General features: G+C 63.6%; 1 protein-coding gene across 1 annotated transcript; it reads right to left on the reverse strand.

Annotated features, from left to right (window-relative positions):
- Positions 1-2,321: 2,321 nt before the first annotated feature.
- LOC132317317 (homeobox protein SIX1) lies at positions 2,322-4,185 on the reverse strand. Its single transcript, XM_059819705.1, has 2 exons — positions 3,626-4,185; positions 2,322-2,610 (listed from the first exon to the last, which is right to left on the reverse strand). Exons 1-2 carry the CDS (start codon positions 4,183-4,185, stop codon positions 2,322-2,324), a joined length of 849 nt encoding a protein of 282 aa, XP_059675688.1.
- Positions 4,186-10,517: the final 6,332 nt, after the last annotated feature.

Consider the following 10,517-nt stretch of genomic DNA (forward strand, 5'->3'; position numbering starts at 1 on the left):
CTCTGCGCTGTTTGCTTTGAAAATAACCCCAGGTTTGCGAGTCCCTGCTTGGCTTTCCCTCCGCGCAGGGCTGGAGCCCAGGGCAATATTTATCCTTCCTCTTCACCGAGCCCGAAAAAAACGGAGCTGGAGCTTATCCATCCTCGGGGCGCAGAGCCCGCGGCTGCTCACCCTAAAAGTCTCCCTCATTTCCCTGGGGGTTCCCCCCTTTCTGCCCGAGGGGCTGGGGGGGTGGCGGGCTGCACGGCTTCGTGGCGGATCACGGCGGGGCTGGATGAGTGCCCCGGGAAGGGCGATGAGGGTCCCCGGGTGGGGCAGAGGGCGAGGCTGGACCGGGGGGCACGGACCGTCCCGTCCCCCAAGGTCCCCGCGGGGCGCGCAGCGGGGCCCGGCTCCAGGCCCCCTTCCCGGGCGGGGGTCGCTGCGCACGGAGGGGGGGGCTCCGCGCTCCCACCCGACGTCGGGTTTTGCCCCGGCTCCACCCGCGGTCGTGGATGTGCGCAGACACGCAGATGAACGCCCACCGGCGCAGCTTGCGCGCCCAAGCGCGGGATTTGCGCCCTCCGCCCTGCTCCCACGGAGCCGCGTTGGGTCCCGCCCGGGGGGCGGGGGGTCCCCCACTGCCCCGGCCATGCCCCCCCAAGGGGTCGGGGGCGCAGGAAGCCCGGCGGGATCTGGGCTGGGCGCCCCGAGGGGGCGGCCGGTGCCAGGCCGGGGGTGGAGGGAAACCGTCCCCGCAGCCCGGGCACCGGGCCCCCGGCTCTCCCGCAGCCGGAGCCGGGGAGGTCGAGGGGGGTACGGATCCACCGCCCCGGCGCGGGTGGGGGTCCGCGGGGGGCTCTGGAGCGTGTGCGGGTGCCGGCGGCGGCGGGCCCGTTTGGGGAGGCAACGGGAGGGACGCGGAGCGCTCCGGCCGGGCAGGACCCTCCTGCAGAGGGTGACATTTCTCCATGGCCCAAGACCCCGAGAATAAACACGGCAGCGACTTAAATAAACACGCACGCAATGATGCAAAACGCTGACAGGGGGGACCGGCACCAGCGGCCCGGCCGCAGCGAGGCCCCGACGGGGCGGGCGGCGGGGGGCGAGCCGCTCCCTCCCGGCTGGGCGCCCGGCTCCCACGGGGCGACCCCACGCAAGCCGCTCCGGTGGGTCCCCTCTCCCCCCTCCTTCCTCGGTTACGGAGGCAGCGGCTGTCCCCCCCGCAGCCCGAAGCGCCTCCGATGCAGCCCGTCGGGTGGGGGGTAAGGGTGGGCAGAGGGGCACGGGCTCGCCCCTGCAAAGAAAAGCGCAGCCTGGGTGTTCTGCCATCAGCGTTGTTTAATTTAGACTGTTTAGGTACAATAGAAAATAAACCTGAAAGCACATGCGATTTTCGGTAACAAATACTCGAGACAGACAGCGTCGTCCGCGGGCTCTCTGCAAGCCGAAGGAGGAAGGCGGTGAGCGGGGGGAGACGGGAGAAGGCAGCGTGGAGCTGGCGGGGCAGCCTGAGAAATACTCGTTCAGGGGGAATCGGCCGTCGACTTTTATTATTATTATCATCCTAATTTTTAGCCACATCGATGCATTTCACCACGGAGGAGAAGGAAGCCGGGGGCGCGGGCCCACGGGAGCTCGCTCGCTAACCGCCTCGCACAGCCGCGGTAAGACACAGGCACTTGGTAAAACTAATACTGCAGCTTTTGCCTTTTTTCCCCCTTTTTTTTTTTTTTTTTAAATTTAAACTACATCGAAATCTTTCTGGTAAGGCTAAATATGAAAAATGTAAACGTAACTTCCCCTCCCTCCTCCTGCTCCAGCACAGGGCTCGGTACAGCGGTTCGCTCCCTCTGCCTCCGTCCCGGCTCCTCGCCGGCCCCGTGGGGACCCGGCCGGGCAGCAGCAGGGATGCGCCGGCCGCCCTTGCCCCACCGCGCCTGCGGGGCTGGGATTTATTTGGGTGGAATCGGATCCAGCTGGGGTTAGGTTCGGGTTTTTTATTCTTTTTTTTTTTCCCCTTTTTTTTTTTTTTCTTTTGTAATTCCCGCTGGGACCAGCTCGTTTGAACTCGAAGGGCTGAGGGTTTCTGCCGCTCTCTGCGTTTGGCTACGTGGAAAAAAAAAAAAAATCAAAAATAAAAATCGTGGTGATAGTGGGTGATAGTGGGAGACGCTGGGGGGGAACTGGAGCAGGAGCCGATGTGGGGTTGTGTGAAAGAGCCGAGAGTCCCACCAAGCATCAGCGGGTGAGCTGTAAAACCGGGTGCTGTCCTCTATGTACAACCCAGAGCCTCTGTCCCCGAGCAGAACCTCCTCTCGCGATCCTCCGGCCGCGGCCCTTTAGGATCCCAGATCCACCAGGCTGGACGTGAGGGGTCCCAGCAGCGAGTCCTGGAGCTGATGGCCTTGGAGGCTGTGAGGGGTCTGGGATGCGGCTAAGCCGCTCAGGGAGTAGCCGGAGCTCCTGGCGTGGCTGAGGTTCCCCTGCAAGAGCAGGACCGAGTTCTGATCCGGGCTTTGGGGAGGAGAAAATTCTTCCTCGGAGCTGGACATGAGGGGTTTGCTCCCATCCAGAGGCGAGAGTTGGTTCGGTTTGTTGGTGGCCGCGTTGTTGTTTTCCGTATTCTCCCTGCAGAAAGGCAAAAAAAACCCACAACGGGGATGTTACGGCAGGCGGGAGGCGCCGGGGATGGGCGCCACGTTGATACCCCCGGTAAATCCTTTGCGTTTTATTTCATCGTGGGAGCAGATGCCTCTCCCCAGAAAAAAAACCCAAAAACAACAAAATAAAACAAAAAAAGCACCTAATATTTTCATAACCGATCGTCCCCATTTCTTTTTACCCTCCTATAAATAGCTGTCCACCGCACAGCCCGGTAATTTGAGGAGGAGACGTCGGAGAACGGGGGGGATTTTTTGGGGCGATTTTTCTCTTTTTAAGTAAAAATGAAAGCGCGGCCCGAGGGCGAGCAGGGTGCGGGCTTTCCTCTAGAAGGCTCGGGGCGGGGGGGAGCTTGCTGGAGGAGACAAAAAGGGGGGCGATGCCCTCCGTGGCCGGCTGCTTCGCCGGGCCGAGCCGCCGCCCCGCACCGAGGCCACCCCGGGCGGCGCCGGCGCCGCCCGGGGTGGCCTCGGTGCGGGGCGGCGGCTCGGCCCGGCCAGCGCGTCCCCATCCCGGTCTCCCTCCGGTTCCTCCCCTCTCCATCCCGGGGTTGCATCTCCCCCCTCCTTCGGGCTTCGGAGCTACCCTGCCCGATCGCCGGCAATACCCGACCCGGCATCCCGGAGGCTCCGGGACCTCGTCGCTCCCGGTTGAACTCGGGGCGGCAGAAAGCAAACAAAGGCGGCGGAGCGGCCTGGAGAGGCCGGTGAGGGGCTCGCTGCTCCCCGCCTCCCCCGGGCAGGTGGGGTGGCGTGGCGAGGAGCGGGGTCCGGTGGATCTCGGGTGGAAAACCCACTTGGGTTTCCACGGAGGGGGAAAAACGCGACGCGGTTCAGGAAAAATAGGATTTGGAGGGAGCGAGGTATTTTCTCTGCTCCCTCCCCATCCGCCGCCGAGGGCTCGCCGCGCTCCCGGTCGCCCCCCGCACGGGGGGAACGGGGAGAAAAGGGGGTACGGGGAGGGGGGGGGGGGTGGCAAGTACCTTTCCTTCGCCTCCGCCGCTCGGTCCCGCTGCCTCCGGTTCTTGAACCAGTTGCTGACCTGGGTGGTGGTGAGCCCGGTGGCTTCCGCCAACTCCCGCTTCTCCCGGGGGGACGGGTAGGGGTTGTGGGCGTACCATTCCCGCAGCACGCCCCGGGATTTCTCCTTGAAGCAGTAACTGGTTTCCTCGCCGTCCCAGATGGTGCGGGGCAAGGGGAATTTTCGGCGGACGCGGTATTTGCCGACGGCGCCCAAGGGTCTGCCCCGCAGTTTCTCGGCTTCCACGTAGTGAGCCTTCAGCCAGAGCTGCTGCAGCTTGGGGTGGTTGTGGGGGGAGAACTGGTGGCTCTCCAGGATCTTGTAGAGCTCGCGGAAGTTGCCGCGGTGGAAGGCCACCACCGCCTTGGCCTTCAGGACGCTCTCGTTCTTGTGCAGGTGGTCGCAGGCCGGCAGCGACCAGAGGAACCGGCCCAACCTCTCCAGGTTCCCCCCTTGCTGCAGCACCTCGCAGACGCAGGCGACCTGCTCCTGCGTGAAGCCAAACGACGGCAGCATCGACATGGCCGGGCGCGGCGGCGGCAGGAGGAGCAGGAGGCGGCGGCGGCGGCGGGCACCCCGCGGGAGCGCGGCGGCGGAGGGGCGGGGGGCAGCCGCCCGCCGGGCCCGGTCCCGGTCCTGGTCCCGGCCCCAGAGCGGGGAGGCGCGGCGGCAGCCGGGGGCGGGCGAGCGGGGATGCTCGTCGCGGCGCCGGGGGGACTTTGTCCCCGCTCCGCCGCCGCCGCGCTTAAAGCGCCCGAGCCCCCGCGCCGCGCTGATTGGGCGCCCGCGGCTCGGCCCCCGCCGCGGCGGGCCCGGCCCGGCCCGGCCCAGCCCAGCCCAGCCCAGCCCGGCCCGGCGGGCAGAGCCTCGGCACGGGCGGGCGGGGCCTGGCGGCGGGGACCCGGCCCCGGCCCCGGCCTCGGCCGCCGCGGCTGCGCTTCCCGCCGCCGCCTCTGCGCGGGTGCGGCCCCGGCCCCGGCGGCGGGGGGAGCCCCGCACCCCCGGGCGCACCCCTGGGGACGCCGCTCCCGGCGGACTCGGTCTTTCTTTCTTCCACTCGTTTCTATTTTTCCCCCCAAACCCCTGCCCCCCCCCCCCCCCCCGCCCGCTCGCTGTCCCCTGCCAAGCCAGCCCGTATTTAATTACCTTAATGCTGGGGATGAATAAATAATGCTTTAGCGAGTAGCTAAATAATACGCGGGGCCCGTGCGCCCCCTCCTCCCCCCGTGCGGCCCCCCCCGCCCCCCGCTCGGCCCCGCTTGGCCCCGGGGGGGTCCCCGGCGGGGGCAGCCCCGCGGAGCCGCTCCCCGGGCTCCCCCCCAGGAAGCCGAGCGGGCGGCGGGCAGCAAAACTGCACCGACCGGCGGCGCTTTAATTAGCCTAATCCTCATTTGCACACCTCGCTCAAAAGCAATTATTTAAAAAATTAGAAAACAATTAGGCTCCCTAAGCAAAGATAATCTATTGTCAGTAGCCGGGACGGGCTGGGAGATGAGGACAATGCGGTGAGATAAGGGCAGGGGAGCGGTGGGAAGAGGGTGTCTTTATGACTGTATTTATCTTTGATTAGATAAGTCGAAACCAGTATTTTAAGCGCGCTCCGGAACGCCTGCGACTCGACAACGAGTTCGCCCCGCGAGTGCTAATAACCATGGCGGGGCTCTTCGAAACCTGTTTGTCTCCCCCGAAGACACTCGGGTTTCTCTGACTTCAGGTGCCCGCGGTTCAGAGCAGCCCCTTCGCGGCCGAGGCGGAGAAGGGCTCCCAGCCGGGGCCGGCGGCGCGCCCGCTGCCCGCTCCCTGCCCGCAGCCTCTGCCCGCTCCCCGCCTCGCGATACGACACGGGAAAGGCCGGTCCCGATATTTTCCCTAAATCCGGATTGTTGTTTTTCCCATGCACTTCGCGTCTCGGAGCTGTTTAAAATAAGCCCCTGCCACCCAGTCTGTACAGTGACTTTACTATGCACGCTGGAGTCAGGGCGCTTCTGTATCCCATGACCATGTGTCTGGTAATTTTCCCTTGCCATTTTATTTTAGTACTTATGATGTTGCAGATGAAGTCTTAAAGAGCTGCAATGTCCTCCCAGAAGGAATGTCTGCTTGGAACAGATCCTTATTGACAAGGCAGCTGTGTGGGGACCGGAACGGAGCCTTAAACCCGGCTCTAAAATCAACTAATACCCTAAAGTCTGGAGCAAGTGCGCAGAATTACAACGCATGGGCTCGCAGCCGCCCGCGGCCGCGTCCTGGAGGAGCAGTGCCCTGCCCAGCCTGGGAGATGGGCCCCCCCGTCCCTCCTTTTTATTGTTATTCACTTTCCCATTATTATTTTTTTTTTTTTTCTTTCTAACGAGGTGCTCGGTTCGGGCAAAGCGCGGACCGGAGGGCATAGACCTTCAGGATGAGGAGGAGAGAAATGCGAAGCGGGGCTGAGGAAGCTCCTTGCCATTTTAACGAGAGCGGTTTTTTCTTGCCCTCGCATTTCTCCTTTTCCTTTTGCCTTTTAAAAGGCCGACCAAACCAAACACCTCTCTTGCTGGGAATAAGCAAATTATCCCTATGCGGCCGGCGGCGGAGCTGACAGGGACGGGCGAGGGCTGAGCCCAGGCTTCCCCGCGACTTCCGAGCGGGACTTTGTTCTTCCCTGTCACCAACATTCGCACAAGGAGGGGACAGGCTCTCCGGGCTCCACCTGGCAGATGCACGCTGCAGACGAGAACCGGGAGCATCAATGTTAATTATTGCCCGGGGTTGGTTTTCCTAAAAATTGGAAACCTTTCACTTTAAACCCCGCAAAGAGGTAAATGAATTCCCAAACCATCCCATCCCATTTAGCCCTTGAAAATCACCCAGAAAAAAAAGACTTTCGAGCCGCTGCAAAAAAATATATAAAAAATAATAAGGCAGATGTAAATAACTCAATAACCGAACAGGAACACAACGGCGCGGAGCTGCCGCCGGCTGCTTCTCTCTCTTTCGTTTTTCGGCAGAGAAGGAGCAGCCCGCCGGGCTCACCCCGCTTCCAGCCGGGGCAAAGCGCTTGGCTTCGCCCCCCCGCCCCGGGGGGGTCTCCTCCGCCGCCGGGGCCTGGCACCTCCGCGCCCGCGGAGAGCAAGCGACCGGCCGAGGGGGCCGCTGCGCGGCCGCGGGGGCCTCCGCGCCTCGCCCCGCTTGCCGGGGCACCGATCGCTTATTTATTCGATGCTTATTTATTCGATGCAGCGTTATACAGCGCAGCGCGGGGATGGAGACGGATCCCCCGCAACGCTCCGCGGCTCTTCCTGGATTTCGCCAGAAAACCAAAACAAAGCGGAAAAAATAACCCGAACGCGACTCCCACACCACCACCACCCCCCCCCCCCCGGCCTTAGAAATAAAGCTCTTCCCCAACCGAAAATAAATTTAATTATTTTTTTTTCTTTAAGTGTGAGGGTCTGGGGGAAACAAATAGCGCGACCAAATAACATCAGCGGTGCATTCTCCCCCGGAGCCCCGCCTGGCGGGATGCTAACCGGGCTGGGAGCCGGCGGGGCAGTAACACAACGCTGCCGCTTTCCGAACCTTTCGGAGGCGAAATCCAAAACCGCCCCATTAAGTGAATGAGGTTTGTGTTGTAGAGGGCTCCTTTCCCATCCACTTGCTGTTCTGAAAAATAGATCGCATTTCGTTATCTCGAGTGAGGATCTGCAACGCGATACCGCACCCGCGCTGCCCTCCCCGCCGATCGCGAGGCGCAGGGGAGCCAGCCGGCTTCCCCGCCTTGCTCCCAGACAATACGGGATTTGTGTTTTCTCTCTCTCCCTTCCTTCCCCCCCGTTATTACTCTCTTTTTTAGCGGGGGAGGACAAGCCCCTCTCCGCACGCACCGCTCTTCCCTCGCGGCAGCCTGTGGCCCGACGCGCCTGCGAGGCGGTGTGCGACCTTCCGCGGCTCCTTCGGCAACTGCCCTCCAGGCACCTGTAAAAACAAAGCCGGTGGCCGCGGGGGGGGCCGTGGCCGCGTCCCTGCCCGCCGCCCCGGCCTGCCCGGGCTCCCCGCACCCCGGGGGTGCCCGGCCCCCAGCGTCCCCCCGCGCCGAGCGGGGTCAGGCCGGGCCGGGGCGGCCGGAGGGGGGACGGGCCGGCGGGGCGAGGGGCAGGACGAGGCCTTCCCGGCGGGGCCCCGACGGGGCGGCGGCGGCGATGCCCGGGGCACAAAGGGCTCTTTCTTCGCACACTTACCGGGGCTTTTTTCACAGGATTAGAGGTGACCAGGCGTCGGCTTTTTCTCTCCGATACGTCTCTCGGTCCCTGTCCCCCCACACCCGTATTTTCCCCTGCTTCTGCCGTGGCACCCCCCGCCCCGTCCTCCCCCCCTTTCCTGCTCGCTAATGTACCTCCTGGATGCCGATTCTTTTAAGCTACGAAGAATTTCCTTTTGGGAGGTGAAACCCTCCAGCTCCTCCTGTTCAGAGGAAAGTGCTAGTGATGGTAATACGGGGTGACACTAAATAAACAGTTAAAGCAGGGCTGGAAAGATGGAGTTAATTATCCAGTGAGCTACATTTAAACCGAGACCAGGAGGGGCTGATTTGTTTTGGCGCAGGGAGCCGAGGAGGAGACGAGCCACCGAGGTCTCCTTGCTCCTCTTTGGAGCCTTCTTAACCCGTCCTTGCTGTCGCCGGCCCGGGGACCAGCTTCCTTTGGCCCGGGCGGGTGAGCCGGGCCGCGGGCCGGGGCCCCCGCCTGGGCCCCCCCGAGCCGCCGCCTGCGCAGCCCCGGGGGGTTCGGGGCGAGCCGTGCATGGGAGCGGGCCACGTCAGGGGGTCCCGAGCTGGGGTTTTTTCCATCTTTGTTTGCTTTTTCTTCCCCAGAAGTTAGATAAATTCTCGTCTGGGCGGCTGGCCGGTGCCCGTGCTCCTCAGGTAAGTCTGCATACGAGCAGCCGCCCCGCGATGCGCTTTTGTTTTTTAAATTTTCCCTCCTCCTTCCTTCTTTTTCTCCTCTTTTTTTTTTTTTTTTTTTAAGAAGTCTGATATTAATAATCCCCGTATGCCCCTCTTTCCGGGTCATTACGGTACTGCTGGTCTCTAATCAATCCTAATGCGATGGCAATTGGAGTCTCTGATGAATGCATCTCAGGTTTCTTGTAATGGCTCTACCACATTTTCCTGGACCTCCTTCTTTAACCTGAGATGCCAGGGGGACGTCTCCGTTCTCAGCTGCTGATTACTTCAAGATGTTTGGGCTGGTGTGGGGAGCGAGGGAGCGAGCGAGGCAGTCTGCCCCTGAATAATCTGGAACTGAATTGGATGAGCCGTTTCCTAAATCAAAGGACAACGGCGGGGTTTAACTCCTTTTCTGCGCGGAAGCCTGCAGGCTTGCCTTCCAGCCGTGCCGGCTGCGCTGCATCTCCCCTGCGTGTTCGTGTCCGCCTGCGTGACACGACCCTCGGGTACCCACAAACCTCCGGAGTGTGCAGCTCCCCCCCAACAGTTGCGGGCCCCCCACTCAAAGGAGGACCCCCCCCCCATCCCCAGCCGCTCACACCTCCCCAATCCCCGCAGTGCCGCCGCGGGGATCCGCGCCCCCCCACGCCGGGGGTGGAAGCCCCCCGCGGGCGCGCAGGGCCCGCGCAGCAGCAGCGCGTTATTAGCGAGGCGATTCGCATTTTCGCGGCATTGTTTTCCTTCCCATTTCTCACCATAATGGCATTTGCCGTAACCCGAGACAATGATAATTGCAGTTTCTGGCCCTTTTTTTTTTTTTTTCCCCCCGATAAGATAGTGCAGCTGGAATTAGGCTGCGGCCCAACTGGGCGCGGGGCTGCCGCGGGAGCTGCTTTTCCCCCCGCACAAGCTTCCCCGCACCGGCGGGAGGTTCCCCCCGAGGTGCGGCTCCTCCGCGGGAGGAAAAACACGCCCCGGCTGCCCCTCTGCAGCCACTCTGCGGCCAGCTGCGGAATGAGCCCCAGCGCAACCAAACACGCGTGGGCAGCTTTGTCTGAAATGAGGGTGTTCCGGGCCGGCGCGGGGGGGGGGAGAGTAAGTATTTGAAACGAGTAATTTAGTTTCTCCGCGCCGGGATGCGATGTAAAACTTAATCCGCAGCAGAAAAGCAACGAGGCTTAAAGACAGCCCCTTTCCCGCGGGGTTTGGCCCTGCGTGGGGAGCCGGGAGCGCGGCCGCGGGTGGGATGAATGTACTCCGTGGGGGGGGTCCTCGCTCTACCTCAGCAGTGCCACACGTGCCATAAAGGAGTCGTTCGCAAAACCGAAACAAACCAAGGACGCCCTCTCCCCGCGGTGCGCCCGGGCGGGCCCGCTGCGCGCCCCCTCCGCGCCCGCGGTGGCGGCTCCAGCCCGGCCGGCGGAGCCCGGCCCGCCCCGGGAGCCCCGCGGCGGGGGTCGACGGTGCCGGCACGGCGGGAGCCGGCCGCCGGGCACCGCGCGGTCCCGCGTGGGACAAAGCGCAGGCGCGGAGGGGCCGCCCGCGGAAGCCTGCGCGCTGCTCGCAGCTGGGAGCCGCGGGAGGAGGCGGCGGGGGCACACCCGCCTGCGTGCACACACTGCAACACCCACTCGTGTGCAGGCGCTCTGGTCTGCACCCAGCCACCCCCTCGCACGCACACCCGTGTGCACCCACCACCCACGTGTGCACACGCACCTGTGCTCCCCCCGCGTGCTGACACCCCAACATCCGCCCGCGGGCACCCCCCAACCCACGTGTGTGCATGCTCACCCACGAAGGCACCCACCCGCTCCCGAGTGCATACGGACACCCGTGCGCACAGCTGCTCACGCATGCATGGACATCCCTGTCTGCACCCCCGCGTGTCCACGCCCGTCCCTCTGCGCACACACACACACACGTGTAG

Source organism: Gavia stellata, chromosome 7, assembly GCF_030936135.1.
Source record: "Gavia stellata isolate bGavSte3 chromosome 7, bGavSte3.hap2, whole genome shotgun sequence".
NCBI lineage: Eukaryota > Metazoa > Chordata > Aves > Gaviiformes > Gaviidae > Gavia > Gavia stellata.

Excerpts from the sequence above, each read along its gene's own strand:
- LOC132317317 (XM_059819705.1), bottom strand. The coding sequence starts at position 4,185 with ATGTCGATGCTGCCGTCGTTTGGCTTCACGCAGGAGCAGGTCGCCTGC. Across the intron at positions 2,611-3,625 it reads GCGGCGGAGGCGAAGGAAAG|GGAGAATACGGAAAACAACA; the intron begins GTACTTGCCACC and ends GCCTTTCTGCAG.